Raw genomic sequence first — 15,959 nt, 5'->3', positions numbered from 1 at the left:
TCAATGGCCGAACAGGGGCAGGCAAGATTGCTGGACTGGCATCTGGAAGCTGGCAGGTAATGATCTCCATGCGTTATCCTCGCAGTGCTCTTTAAGCAGCGAGCGTGTGTGTGTGTGTGTGTGTGTGTGTGTGTGTGTGCGCATGTATATATATATACCCACCTGATTGCTGGTGTGTGTGTGCCTGGCTGTGATAGTAATTGAAGAGGAACCAGGGAAATAGAAGCACCTCAGCCATGAACACAGGCCATGGAATTGACTGCGGCGTCATCATTCCTGACCATAAAAGCTGCTCAGCCAGTCAATGCAGTCTGGGTTCATTCTCTTCCTCGCTGCCCAGTCTGAGCTATTTTTAGCCTCCCCGTGCAGCGTGGCTCAACTGCCGTCCTGCTACCTGGATATGAAGGCTTTGTCACTCCTGCAGCCCGGAGCGTCACTGATCTGCAAGGTTTTACAGCCGCCTATTTTTCCCCTCAGCCTCAAAAACCATGAATGAATAGAGCCGGGAGTGTAAGAAAGAGAGGAAACCAAACAAAGGATAGTGCTAATATGCCTCCCATCATATTCTAATGAGACAGACTGACACTTATTATTCATGACGGGTACAAGTTAAAACAAACGCATGTGATAATACTCTGCTATATGTGTCGTTTCAGCATTTATGCAGTGGAATTCTTTTTGACTGCCTACAGTAGCAGTTATTTTCTTTAGGGTTACATGCATTGTTAGTCACAGACATTTTGTTTGGGTAGTCTCTCTCCTGCAGGTACACAAACTTGTGCCTATTAATTCAGTACATTATTATTCAGTATTTCCTGGCATGGTAAACAACTGCTCCAAACGGATTCATTTGAAACGACTTAGCTGCAATCCCACGGTGCATTAGGGCTGTTTAAATGCCTTGCTCAGTTACGCTCACTATGGTTGGTCAGGGTCCGTCACAATAGTTGGTCCTCCTCTTATTTCTCTGGGGTCCAGCTACTTTGACACCAATTAGACATGAGACTAGTAAAATATGATATATGTTACATCATTCCTTGATGGTGGTTGATCTGGCCTACATTTATAGCTCCAAGCTTTTAAAAAAATCTTTTGAATTATGCAACTAACAAGCAACCTCTTTAAATGATGTAACATAAAAACAAGCAGGAGCTGGCTTTCAAAACTGGCAAGTATTTCTGTCTGTAGATACAGAAACAAAATCTGTATGTGCTGATATCCAATTCCTCTGAAGCTACATGAGTCCTCTTGGTTTAAGATCAAATTGTCACACAACTTTGAATTCCTTACGACTTTCTAACTGTGTAAACAAACTAAAAAAAAAAGCTTTCCACTCAATGCTTTGAAAAAAAAAATCACTGGATGTTTTGACAGGACCTTCATTTTCAAATATGCTCTCTAATATTTAGTCAGCACTGCTGTACCTCGCACATCTCAGTCCCACTCGGCTCTGCCTATGGGCTGCTGTGGCAAGATTCTGTTTCTCAATGGGCGGTAATCTGAGGATTAATGACAGCAACACATCTGCCAGTCATGTGACAGTGTGACACAGATGGCGAGGAATGCACACAAGAGAAACAGACGCGGATACGATTAGCTCCAACATTCTGTCATTTGACCACTACAACATGCTGTAGCAAAGCTTTGTTTTTAATCACACCCAGCCAAATTCCTTTAGTACTCGGGTGGCTTCTGTTTTGAAAATTTGCCCTTGGATCATCACCGGTTACTCGCTGCAGTGGTTTCCTTCTGCTGCTTTTGTGTCACACTTTTGAAATGTGTCCCTCCTTAATCTGCTCTGTCCCATAGACATCATACACTTATATTAAAATGTTACCACAATTCAATGTTAATGTCCAAACCACTCTCCTCTCTACTTCAATGTGTTTGTGTTATGTTACAATAAATCTGTTGAGTACCATCGCCATTGCCACCACTATAAAAGCCGCTGACACTGTGGCTGATGTGATAGGAGTCCCACCGGCTTTCAGTGGCACAGTAATAGCACATATCCAATATGGAGGCAGAGAAAAGATGATCCTAACAATGCCTCTGGCAGTGCCTCTGGCTATAGGGCCAACACACACACACACACACACACACACACACACACACACACACACACACACACACACACACACACACACACATAGGCGCAGGCTGTCTGTGTTTTTCTTGTCCTAGAGGAGCTGAGGAGCAGGCACACATGTCTCTCTGAATTACTTAAGAAAAGGCTGTGGGAGTGATTCTATTCTTGTAGGAGAAAACACAGTCAATTCTGATTTCATGAAACAGCACTCTCACTTGTACGTTATGTCTCTTTCTGTTTATTTCTCTTCATTTCCATTTTCTCTTTGCTCTCTAACCAGGTGGAGGGTCCGCCAGCTGCAGGGGCTTTTCAGGAGCGCCCTCCAAAACCAACCACGTTTCGAAAGTTCTACGAGCGCGGAGAGTTCCCAATGATCCTGAGGCACGACGCTATAGGCAACCGCATCGCATGGAAGGTAGGGGGCACTACAGTGTAGCACGGACTGACTAATGCGACACACCATTAACAAAAAAGGCTGCAGTGATCAAGTTGCCAGGAGGGGTTTTACAGTGAGGCAAAAGAAAAGACAAGAAAACAAAACAAGAATTATTTACGTGCAATTACACACAACCCTGGGATATGGCAGATATTGTGCACAATCTACTGTTTGGATCGCCCCAGCTTTCAAGCAGCAGCTGCTGTGGCGGTCTTTGAAGGCTTGATAGGTTCTATGCAAACACCATTTATCGTGATCATTGTCAACTCGGCTGAAGGTGAGGATGGCAGTTTCTCACATCATCGCAGGTCCACTGTGGGCTGTTATCCTGTAGGAGGCAGTGTAGAATTGCTCACTCCAAGGCTCCACCTTTCTCACAGCAACAATCACAAAATCCATCAATCATAAACTCAAAATGAAATCAGGACAGTCATATCAAAATGCATGGGGGTAATTGTGTAAGTGTGTGTGTGTGTGTGTGTGTGTGTGTGTGTGTGTGTGTGTGTGTGTGTGTGTGTGTGTGTGTGTGTGTGTGTGTGTGTGTGTGTGTGTGTGTGTGTGCTTTAACTCGCAAACCTCTACAGAGCCATTAGGCGTTTGACTGGCAGAGAGTGTGTGGGATGGGATGTATTCTTCTAATTACCATGTTGCTTTATTACGGCTCCCACTATGCTGACAGCTCGTCCATAACTCCACAAATGCTGCGCAGCAACAACTCTTAATGTCATTTAAACATAGGGAGCAAGGATAAATAAATCAGATTCAATTTTCCCTTTTTTTTTGAGGAGAGAAATCAGGACGTTTAGGTGTGAGAGCTCGCTTCCTCCAGATGAAATCACTGTAAAAGCATCACTTATTCCCTCTCTCTGTCATTATGCTTCTGCGTGTCTCCAAAAATGTTGTTGACAGACATCAATGAGACTTGGGGTGCGGGGCTCTGGTGGGGTAATGATCCAGTCAATAACCGGTTAAATTTCATCACTGAGACACAGAATTCTTTAATCTTTGTGTTTGCAAAAAATAATGGATTTCCTTTGTACACTGTCCATGAAAAAGCACTCAGCAAACACAAGAAATTGTTGCTGTCATAAACAATGTGGCTATTATACTTATTGATTTCCCCCCAATATGTTTAAGCATGTTAGTCATTTTTATAATCTTCCCCAAGGAGTGTATTACTCAAGCCTGCTCCGACTGTTTGAATTAGCACCTTAGTGCTGAAACAAGCCTCTGTGGAGACTTTTGGCTTAGAAAGCAAAATGTGCAGCATGTCTGGTCTAGTAGTGACGGCGAGGCCATTTTTTTTCTATGTGTTAAGTTTCTCCTCATGCTGGTATTTGTTGCAGCTCAGCTCTTTTATTGCAGCCCAGATTGAGATTGCCATGCAGTGTAGACGACAGTAACTATGCTAAGAGTGTGTGTGTGTGTAGTGTGCAAGAGTGGAACTGTGTTTGGAGTAAGTGGAGAGGGGCTGCTGCATGTTTGCACTGAGCTGCCCTCTGGGTGTGCGCTTCATGGCAGCTCAGGATCAATCCCAGAGCTCAGCCCCCTTATGAATAAGGAGTCTGGGCTTCTCCTTTTTTTTTTTTTCCTATTTACCGAAATAAAAATAAAAGCAGAGTTGATGTAATTTGTAGGATGAGGAGTGGTCTGTGTTTTGATGAATTGACTCTGTGTTTGTAAGGAAGTGCATTCAGGTGAGGAGTCCAGCTTCGTTCGCTTCTGTGCCTTAGCAAACAGCCAACGTGACTCCGTTCTCAAAGTGACCATGAAATAGACAAACAAGTCTGTCCGATCAATATCAGCACCTCATCAGCGCAGGTGTACATGTTTTTTTAATGTCTTTTTCGCTGCACACAGCAGTTCCCCTCCAAGCAGCAGGGAGCAGCAGTGTGTGGTCCTGTGCTCTCAGTGAGTTATTTCCTTGCATGCCATTGCACTCTAACACACATCAATATTTTGCATAACAAAGAAAAACTAATTAAATTAACATAAAGCACACATGTATAATTATTTATTGGAACTATCTGATAGTTTTGAAAATATCCCATATTTTGTCCATGGCCACACATTAATCCTCAACTGTCAAAATAACAAATCAACAAAATAACAACACCTTATTAAAATCCCTTAGTATAGGATCTATATACAAACCTAAAATACAAAGGCTGCCAAACACCCCTGGGTAAGATACCAATAGTCATAACAATATAACTGAAAACAAGGTTGTATCATTTTAATGAAGCTCAAATATAATTTAAATGTAATTCAGTTAAATTGAATGTAGGTAATATTCAATAAAAGCCTGCGGGTTATAACTAATGATAAGCTTGTTTGTCTATTTGTGTTGGGATATTTTGTAGTGTACGTGTGCCGCTTTTTGCCGCTTATATCATCATATATTGTAAGCAAACACTCCAGGCATCTGCTTCCTTGGTAAACAGATCTACTGTGAGACGTAGAAGCTTGATCATGGTCAAGTTTCTTCTGTTATGACCCTGACTGGACCGTCTATCTATCCTGTGTATGTATTCGTTGAATATAGAGCTGTAGAAATAGGCAGAGGTCCAAACGACAAAGAATTATGAGCCTAAGGAGATGCAGCCTAAGATGATGTAGAGATGCTCAGAGATGCAGCTGTGTTTATTTCTCTGTGTGCGTGAGAGAGTATATGTACAGTGGAAATGCAAGTGAACTAAATGTCAAGGGCGAGTTGAAAAAGGGAAGGTTGTATACGAAAGGTAATTTGCCTCTCCAGAGGTAAAAGCCTCAGCTGTAATGGCGCGCTCAGGTAAAAGCTTTACACGTATGGGAAACATGTGCAGCAGATAGATAACAGAGGCTAGAGTGAGTTCCTATCCCTGTCTGTCGTGTGTGTGTGTGTGTGTGTGTGTGTGTGTGTGTGTGTGTGTGTGTGTGTGTGTGTGTGTGTGTGTGTGTGTGTGTGTGTGTGTGTGTGTGTGTGTGTGTGTGTGTGTGTGTGTGTGTGTGTGTGTGTGTGTGTGTGTGTGTGTGTGTGTGTTGTTCAGCCCCTGCCATAACATAGACGCCGAAGGCCTGGAACAGCACTGTAATCTACTGCAATTCCCAGTGCCAGAGAGCGAGAGAGAGCTAGTGAGAGGGAGAGAGAAAGGGGGAGAGAGAGGGAGAGCGAGAGAGAGAGGGAGAGAGAGGGAGGAGATCCACAGGGACTCTGCAATCAGGAGACATGGCAGCCGCTTGGCTTTCAGTTATAATGGATGAGTTGAGGTCTTCCTACCTTCCCTGTGGTGCTAGCTTCAACTCCCCCCTCCTGCCCTCTTCTATGCTCTGTAGGCCTACAGCCAAACGTCATGGTGCGCAGATGTGCACAGATGCATTACATACTTCAAAAACTCCAAAACAACCCTATTTATTTCATGTTATCGATCTCCTATCTGCTTTATCTTGTCCTTAGATCTCCCGTCTGCTCTGTCTCTTCTGTAAGCTCCAGGTGGTTGTTTTGTCCTCTTTATAAATCCTGCCTGTCTCTCTCTGCAGGCTCTCACCCCTCTGTGTACCTCCCCCTCTTCTCCTGGCTCATGTACTTAATCTATTCCATTTTGTCCTTTTACGGGGTCTGTCCAGGGGCAGTAAGAAAAAGCCATTTCATAAAAATATCAATGCAAACCTGATTTCTACTCACCCTCCACCACTGCCAACCTCAGCCAGCTCAAGCAGAAGGGGCGCAGAAAGGGGAGGGGGGGGGGGGGGGGGGGGCAATCAATTAATCTGATCAAGTGCTTTAGGAAATGGAGAGCGTAAGCGCTCCTAGGGGACGGATATCCATCTCCTTGGGATGATTGAATTACGCACAGAGTGAGAGTTGGAAAGGAGGGAGGGCTGGAGAAATGAGGTGGTTAGGGTGACCGAGGATGAGGGAGCATGTGCTCGGGAAACGCAGTGGGAGTGTGTGCTTGGTACAAGAGAGAGTGAAGGATAGAGAGACGGAGGATGAAATAGTGCAAGTGTAAAGAGAGAGGTGAAAGAGAGATGAGGTCATTGCAGAAACAGCAATGGAGAGATGCCTTATTTCTCTCCCTCCCTCCTTCTTTCCCCATCCATCCATTTACATTTTTATGTGTCATACCTTATGGTTGATAACCCCTTCTTTTGACAGCTATATTACATGGTACGGGTACATAATTTTGCTTAAGATTCAGTTCAGAACGGCGTGCTGGCCTTGGCAAATTCGTCATTTATTTAACAGTTAATTATCCTACAGCATGTATATGGACAAGCAGCATGGTGCTTTGGACTTTATGGCAATGGGCTTTATTAATATGAAGGCTGCACTGGCCTACTGTCCACTTACCTAAGTGTGTGATTGACAAGGAGCCTTACATTGTGCTATAATTACCGCTGGTCGTTCCATTTAGAATGAAGAAGGTTTATAGTGCTGATGTGAAAGCAGCTGCTGCAACCAATCTGAAGCAGAGCTGCTGAACTGAACTCTCACAGCAAGTGTTTCAGGGAACTCTCCTGTCTTCTATTGTTTTCAAAGCAACAAAATCTATGGCAACATGTTGCTTAGAAATGTTTCTTTGCAGACACGCTCTTACATAAAATGGTCTCCTCTTCTTCTCCTGAATACGTACCTTACCTTCTTTTCTACTCTTTATGAATGATTTCTTATCTGCTCTGAGCTCCGGAGCTTTGTTGGGGAACCTTGAATAGACGGAATAAAATGGGGTTAACCATGCGTTTTCTGCAGCTCCCTCACTGAAAGCTGGATACTCTGGGGGGATAGTTCTGTGTCATAAGGAAAAAGATGAAACACAATAAGAGGAGAGAATATGAACAAGCCCCCCTGGGCTTTCTCTGAGAGAAGAGAGATGGAGGGAGCTCGGATTAGAAAAGTGGAAAAAGCACCAGGCATCCTGACGGAAAAAAAGAGATGAGAAGAGAAAGAGGAGGAGCAAAGGAAGGTGGTGAGAACAAAAGCCCTCCAACAAACACTGTTGGCCAACCATTATGGACCTTGTGTGCTTCCTCCTTGGAGGGGGACAATTGCGGAATGACTGCTGGGAAGCTGGAGCCGCAGCCCGATAAGCTGGTATGACTGGAAGAATGGAAGGACGGGAGAAAAGCAGGACTCCAGCAGAGAGAGCTTGTCTGTGGATCCTGAGCTGCTATAGCGCCTGCTGCCCTCAGCCATTATTCATTGCAGACGAACGCCACGTGAAGCTGATGATGGTTGTTTAGCCTGTGGGCTTGCTACACTTGCTGTGGTATGAGACAATAATAAAAATGGATCTTAGGAGAATATAGTGGATCAAGAAGTTTTTGTCCCGGAAGAAGCATTGCATTAAGTTAAAAAGTAACTTAACTCACAGTTTGTTTGTATTTTACTTTTCTGTCTGGGTTCTCACGTGTTTTTCAACCCTTTCCCCTCACTGTCTTCCCTCCAAGCCCACAACTTATGTTGGCACGCTTAAACAAGACTTCAGACGTATCAAATGAGATTCCCAGTCTGTCTTTTGATCTCTGCAGTGCTGAGCAGTGTTGTGTCAGGAGGCACTCCCTGTCCAACTTGCTGTTATTTCCTTTTGCGCCCCCTGAGCTCACATCATCTGTATGGGCACCCTGTTGATATCTGGTCCCCCATCCCACAACTCTGACCCCAGCTTCAAACTCTCACACAGCTGGCTCCCCTACACTGTGCACATGGTGACCTAAACAAGTGTAAACCATAGAAACACAACTCTCATTCCTTGTAGGTTAACTTGGAATGCGAGGATGGATCCCTTTGTGAGCTGCTTCCACACAGCAGTGTTGTGGTGGAACACTCCTTCTTGGACGTTGTATTCAGCTACTGCCCCCCATTACACTTCCGAAACCAAGTCCTGGGTTTTCCTGAAATTGTGGTTTTGTGCGACCAGAGCTTAAACCTACGGCTGGAATACCGGTGTTCCCAACACTATCCTTCTTCATGCAAAGAAGAGTGGCTTCTAACACATCATCCACAGTCCCTTTGGGGCTCGGGAAAATGAAGGAGATCATTAAAGGGGGCGGGTGGCTACCAAATTAGACAGAGACAGAGGACAGACAGAGAGGGACATGGCTTGCCTGCCAAGGCTACAAATCATGTCCCTGAATGCAGCAGCAATACTGTCACTCTTGCCCTCCACAAAATAAGCCAGAGATCTATTGATTGGCACTTGTATTTGCTTGTGGGCTCCAGCTCAAAATGGAGCCTTTAATTAGCTTAATGGAGCGGCTGCAGATGTGTGAGCCAGTGAGGGGAGAGAGGGACAGCCAGGGAGCGAGAGCAAAGAGAATAAGTGGGGTTAACTGCAGACCCCGTTTACCATCAGTCTGGATAGAAAGGACGGAGACAAGGAGGGAGATAGTGGTGAGAGGGGACTGATGTCCTCTGCGCACACTATCGCACGTCCCCAGGGTCTGTTGCTCTCTCACCTCCCTGTCCCCTTCATTTTTTTTCCCACTAACAGGGATCCCCCATTGGACCCTTTCATACCATTCACTCAGTCGCCACCCCAAGAGGAAAGGTCCCTGCCAGCCAGACTTCTCCTTCTGTCCCCTGTTCACTGCCACTTTCTCCCTCTCTCCCTCCCTCATGCACCACTCTCATTCCTGTCCACTCATCCATTCTGTCAAAGGTTAATTGGTTTGGAAATGATTCGATTCATTCTGGACGTTAATGCTGTTATCATGCTTTTGTTTGAAAAAAATAGGGAGAAAGGACCCCCTCCCCCCTCCATCCCCCCGCCCCCACATGCACTTAAGCCTAATTTAAAATAAAGGGGAAAAGAAAAAAGAAATCCAATTTAATCTTTTTTTCTTACTCTGGCCCAGGCTTGTCCCCACAAGTCTTTTTCTTTAAATTATGGCAGAATTTCATTACCTTGAAAGCTTTTCTGCCCCCTCCCTCTGCTCCCCTCCCTGTCTCCAATACTTTGAATGGATCGACGGGACTAATGTCTTTCTTGTAACCTCAAGGTCGGAATATTTGGATCCGTGGAAGCGCTCAAGGGTCCCTGTGATTAATGCACTGTACAAAGTACCTTGGAATAATGCGGTAGCTGATGGCTGCACAGGCCGATCAGTCGTGCGCACACTCGCGCACACAAATATGCAGGCGCGCGTCTACGTCTGCTGGAGGTAGCCGGAGATGGAGGTGCCCCTGCCAGCGCCCTTGATGTGGATCATGGGAAACATTCATATTCAAAAGGAATTACCCAGAGGCCCTCTCTCGTTCTCCCCCAACAGAGCCTTTCTTCCCTCCCCAAGGAACTTTATGCTGTTCTCTTTTCACTGTGTTACATCTTTGCTAACCTAAACTTTGTTGTTACTTCCCATCAAGCTACTTACAGGATAAAGGATTTTCATTGCAGCACAGCACTCTCAGAGGACTGTCTGCTTAAAGAAGTCCAATTGGGCCTCATTCCTTTAGTCAACAATTTCACTTTTCATTTACTTATTAGTAGGCTGCCTCACAGAACTAATTAGCTTAACTCTGATGTTGAAGAAAGTGACTGTTTTCCCCAGTCCTGTGTTTACAATTCTCACTGTGTGGAGAAACCACAATGGGGTTTTTTGCTGACACAGCTGTGATGTCTGATAAAAATGTGTTTTTTTTTTCCGGGGCCACCTTGCAGAGGTCCTCAACAGTGGCTGCTGTGCATGCTCCTCCTCGCCCTATTGATCAGAGACACACAGGGCTCGGCATTGAAGTTGTTTGCAGAGCTGCAGATGCTATCTTCACTTTTGTTAATTATTTACATTCGGCTCTACAAATCTGATCAATAGTTAATCGAGCTAGTGGGAGATCTCTGTGAGGACAACAAAAAACTTTGTGGAAGTAAGGGACAACATATCCAACGCTGCCATGAAAAGGAGTTGTGTTATCTCTCATCTTAAATACTCACAATGAATCATGAGAAAATATAATGATTTAGAGATTAAATTGGCAGTATTATGCATTGCACTGCAGCCCTTGACTGTATAGACTAATAGTCGGTACATATGGCATCAGAACTTGTCCATTCTATACTCTAATTAATTACACAGGGTTAAAGACAAAGGAAGCAAGCCTTGAGGACATGCTGAGTAGCTCTATGCTCCTTGCTCCACTAGCCTTCACCCTCTTACAGCCAAGCAATAATTCCAAATGGCAACAATGTAAGGGAGTGGAGGGCTGTGCTCATTCTCTTGATTGAAGTGCCATTTTAAGTGGCAGGAGGCTGACTAGAATACACTTCTAGTGTGTGTCTCTGGTGGGCTGTTGGGGAAGAGAGGCCCCTGGAGTGGAGCTGTCCAAGGAAGGTAGAGCCGGGACATAATGGGCTAGACATTGGCGTGTTTGGGTGTAAATGTGCGCTTGTGTGACTGAGTGATTGAGTGACAGAAACTGATTAAGGCTTGCAGTCGCAGCTCCATTTTAGTAATCTGTCCTGCTGCATCTCAGGGGATCACCTGTATGTGACTAGATCTAGCTCTGAATGCTGCAGGGCCTATATTGCATTATGAGGTTAGATTCATCGCCATTGTTTCTGTTCACATTTACCGGTTTTACCTGCGACTGCACCATTGTTAGCTGACAAATGTGTCAATGACTAATCTGCCTTGGTGTTCGACCACAACACCTTGTATTGGCTTAAGTGTTTCCTTATCTCGCTTCTGTTTCCAGCCTGTCACTGATAAGATGGGGGGGGGGGGGAGTGTTTGTGTAGATGGTAAGAAAAAGACTATGGTAATAATATAGTTTATTTAATCTAGATATGAGATAGGAAATGTGCTGTGGAGAGGAGCTCCCTCTTTTCCATTTAGTTTGGTAGGTAGTTTGCCAAACACGTGCACTGTCATCACCTTCTTTTACGTTTTCTACATTTCGTCTCCATCTTCCAGGCTTGTATTTCCTCTCCAAAGCCCTAACAGAACACTTGGAATATCCATTCATCCTCCAGCATCTTTAGGACAGTCATTTTGTTTTGGTGTGTGCATTGTGCGCCTATATTTCCTGTCTTAAGGAGAAATGTTCCGTTTGCTCTCAGATGGATGAGCAGTAGACGGTGGGAGCAGCCGTTTTGCCAGCCAGGACTCCAACTTCAATCTCGCTCTGACCTGACCCAGCAGTATTGCTAAATCTGACTTGTTACATGAAGGGTGCTCTGTCTCACCTCGCCTCGCTGAGACAACCTCTGGCCGCAATCTGGGTGTCTTTGTCAGCTCGCAGCAACCAGGCCCCCAGAATCGCTGAGGTGGTGGATTTTCCTCTCCTCCCTCACTCAATCTCTACCTCCCTCCCTCCCTCCCTCCTTCCTTCCTTCCCAACATCCAAAGATCAGCATTTTTTTTCTCCTTTTCCCCCCGCTGTCACCCATTCACACTTCTATGGGCTGGAGGCTCTCTCAGCACCACCCGGGAATATACTGTAGTCCAGGAGAGGGAAAAACCCTTGGATCATTTCCTCACTGGCAATTAGCTGCACACAGACACCTCCATGTAGCCCAGTCAATGACCTGACACGGGCGAGGGGTGGAAAAAAAGAAATGAAAGAATAGTATGACAAGAAAGAGGAATGAAATTATGAGAAAGAGAGAATAAAACATACACACAAGGACATGATTAAGTGGTCTTTTAAATGCACGAGTGGGTAGCAATTCAGCAGCTCTTTAGTCTCGGGAGGACCTGTCTCAATTACCCTAATGAGGCAGAGTGACTGTGGCTGCTCATGCCTGCCATGCTCGGCTATGGGAAGCCCTACAAAGCCATAGAGCAAGCCAGGGGGTCACTGTATGTGTGTGTTTGTTTATGTCTTGTGTGCTGCGTAGGGATGCCTTGTGGAGTTAAATGAGCCAGTGTTAGCTCGTAGACTGACACACCGCGACCTCCCTTTGCGCACAGCACTTTCTCATCTGGGCTGTCAGGGAGCGGCAGTTAACCTCCGACTGCCCTGAACCTTGGCCTTCTCTAAACCAATACTTAGCTTCAAGAAAGGCTCAACGTGGAGAATGCACGTGCCACAATATGTGTTGGTCCATCTCCATTCTTGTTGTCTTGTCGTTGTAAATACAGAATTAAATCATTTAGAGTGCCAGTGGTGTTATGAGGTACAAGACACAAACGTTACAAGCCTGGCAGTTCTAAATGTCACACTTTTTCTGATATAATACAATGCGCTTGTTGTTTTCCTGACACGAGGTAATAGAACCAGTCGCTGTGCTGTATATTACCCATCTCCTCCGCAAATGCACAAACATGCCACAAACTGCACTACTGTGGAAGCTATCAGCGCAGTGTCATCATCACCATTACCCTCGTGTCATCAGCTTTCTCCTTCATCTGACATTCCATTAGCAATGCAACGCACAGCTACCCGGCGCCCCTTGGCCCTCAGGAATACGTGTCAGTGGTTAGAAACTAAGCTGTATTAAATGGCATAGTAGTCCTTCTGTTATGTTTTCTAAAAATTAAACCATCTAAGTCACTTATATCTTTGGATTGACCGCTGAGCACATCGGCATAAAGATGAAATGATGACTCCCTGGATTGCTTTTCTATTCCTCTTGATATGAAATTGCAAGGTTCCTGGTTTAGGTGGAGGGTTCCTCATGTTGTTGGTAACTACACTGGTAGCTACTATTAATTTACTGCTGCCACCAGGCCAACATTTCCAGTTGTAGTCAAGAAATATTACAATCTAATTGGAAGATTGCCATGAAATTGCTGAGCACAGTCCTGATCTTTGGTCCCCAGAGGATCAACCGTATTAATTTTTATGATCTTATAGCCTTTCCAGTTGGACCACCCTTACACCAAAATCTACATTTATACACAAAACGCGTGTGATGATTTAAAAGGCCAAATTCGCCGACCTTAGTAACATTTCCACTTGTCTAAACCTTTTTTCAAATGATAATTGCCTGATTATCATAACATTTGATAATCACATCACTATAATACTGTAAAATAGTATCATAGTACCTCATTATATTTTTTCTCTATCCTCCTCCATTCTCTGTGTCAGGATACTGTTGAAGGGGCTGGTTTATTTGTTTTATTGCTGTGTAACCATCTTTGTCAGGGTGTCCTATCTAGATGTCTGACTCTCTCAGGTGGTAACTGCTGAGACGGTGGCTGGACAATTCATAACACTCCCATGTCAGGAGCAACACACACATCTGCGCTGGAGAGACCAGAGTTAATAGGATAACACCAGGGAACACACACCACTGCAGTGTCTGTGGCCCTTTGCAATGGTTTACTGTCGCCAGGCTAGCCGCCTTATTTTTATTTCTTATTTTCCCAGCTTTTGTTTTTATTCTTGCATTTCATGCTGCTGGACAATGTGTTAAAATGGGGCCAAAGCCTCACTGATAGCCATGTCACCTTTAACTTGCAATTGCTACACAACAACTGAAATCATTTGTCATTCTTTCTGGACCACTGAGTGATCTATCACTCATAGGCCTCAGAAATGTCGAAATTGAAAAAGCACATTGGCGCACAGCGCCTTCATCTCTCTCTTCCTTCTGAGCTCTACACTCTCAGTCATACTGAAGAAATGGCTTCCATTTAGACACTCCGAACGGTCTTAATGGTTATTTGTCATAGAAGTTATTTATGACAGGATTCATTTTAATCTGTCAGTCTGAGAAAAATTTCTGGCCAGGAAATCGCTGTTCCAAAAAGGTTTTACCCTATAGCTACTGAAATGCTCCTCCTCTTATAAAGGCATAAAAAAGTTGTACACCAAGGGCAGAGATGATTTAGCTCATTGCCGTTAACTTGGGGTTTGAATTCCAATACAGCTGGCAGAGCTTGGCTTTAGGTGTGAAAATGTCAATAGCCAAGAGTGCCGCGTCTCCCTTGTCAGCAATGACGGAAAACCAACGACCAGCAAGGCTACCATTTGTCTTCCTGAGTGAGTTTTCTAATAACCGTAATGGCTGTGGCAATAAATTACCACCAGCCTGTCACAGAGAACATAGTGCAGCATTTAAATCTAACAAAGATCTCCTCTTGCCCCTCCCTGCTCCACTCTGTTTTTATTTTTAAAACTTTCCCATTCCCTTTAGGAGCACTTAAGCTAATCATGAATAAGCAAACCCCATCGCAGAGCTCAAGTATATCACGTACTAACTGGATGGGAAATTCTTGGCTCTCCTCTCTCTCCAACACTAGAATAGAACATGTAGCACTTCCTTGCTATACCGTAATTACCAGTTCACTGTTTGAATTATGCAGCGATGTCCTTACGGCATTAGTCACCTGTCCGATAGGGTGCCACTTTGGTGAAATAACAAATTAAAGCTGATAGCTGATTGGAACGGCGTGCCATATTGCCCTTGACCCCATCATCACGTGCCCTCGCCCGAGCCAATGTTTTTCCATCCCCCTCCCACAGAGTTAACTGCAGTCCCTCTGTGAGATGAGCGCGCTCGGTAATTGGGGCAGCGGGAGGCGATTTGTTCCCGTTCCTTTCCTTCCGCAGCAGCGTTTTGCTGGTGGGCAGCCCATGGAGCGATGCCACCTCGCCATTTGTCAGACAGAGTGCAATTTCCCAGTCATCTGTTTCCATCCATAACTGAGGGTGAGACAAAATGGTGAATGATGAAGATTTTAATATGGTTTCTCATTCCATTGGAGCTCGCTCGGAGGAGCAACAACCAGACTCGGGCTCTCTCACCCTCCTGGCGAATTCCACAGTGCCGTGCTCAAACTCTTCAAATACTCACTGTCCATAAATGACGCACTTCTCAGCAATGTGGAGCTTGGTCGTGTGTTTAGTTGCAGACCTGTGGTGCATAGATGGGAGGAGGATCTGTTTTGTTGAAATGAAAGCTGCCTAACATGAAAGATTTGCCTGTTTACCAACAGACAGGAGATTCCAGTCATTCCAGTCACAAGCAACGGCTTGTTGCTATGCTTCCCTGGAGCAACGTGTATGTTTAAGCTTCTATTTCCACATCTTCTGGTGCCTGACCTCAGAAGAATACGCCACTTTATGGGTCAGTGTGAAGGAATAACTTTGAAACAGGACAACTTGGAACTTTAGTGTTGTTTAATATGCAGTGCTCTATGGATTTAGAGCTGTTTTCATCAGCAGTTCAAAACCCACAGTGGGTTTGAACAAACTAATCTAGCTGGCTATCAGTCTAGGCTGCTCCAAGCAAGGCAGCATAAAACAAAGAAACCCCGCTGTGAGCAGCTGTGCAGAATGATAAGCACACAAACTCTGCGTCCAACAACTTGGCTGGTCACACACTCGCATCTATCCGTTTACCAAAACCAATTATTTTTTCAATCCAGAGGTGCACCTGATGCCCCCCCCACGCCCCACCCCCACCCCCCCGTCACACAAATGCAGCAGGAGATCTAAAGACAGGCGATGGATGGTCTAAGTAGCCCCCCTCTCAATTTGAGAAAGGAAGAGATGTGCAATTTTGT

The 15,959-nt window shown here is 44.9% G+C and overlaps 1 protein-coding gene across 1 annotated transcript in view; it reads left to right on the top strand.

Annotated features, from left to right (window-relative positions):
* The first annotated feature begins 1,022 nt into the window (after positions 1 to 1,022).
* pacrg (PARK2 co-regulated) overlaps positions 1,023 to 15,959 on the top strand; it is a 90,132-nt gene continuing 75,195 nt past the window's right edge. Inside the window, exons 1-2 of the mRNA XM_076157447.1 lie at positions 1,023 to 1,046; positions 2,376 to 2,504. Of these exons, the coding sequence (XP_076013562.1) occupies positions 1,023 to 1,046; positions 2,376 to 2,504 (153 nt within the window). The remainder of the gene's footprint in view (positions 1,047 to 2,375; positions 2,505 to 15,959) is intronic.

The sequence above is a fragment of the Genypterus blacodes genome, unplaced genomic scaffold (assembly GCF_046128005.1).
Source record: "Genypterus blacodes isolate CSIRO-AG114 ecotype Tasmania unplaced genomic scaffold, CSIRO-AGI_Gbla_v1 ptg000073l_1, whole genome shotgun sequence".
Classification (NCBI taxonomy): Eukaryota; Metazoa; Chordata; class Actinopteri; order Ophidiiformes; family Ophidiidae; genus Genypterus; species Genypterus blacodes.
This window is presented reverse-complemented; position numbering and strand designations above follow the sequence as displayed.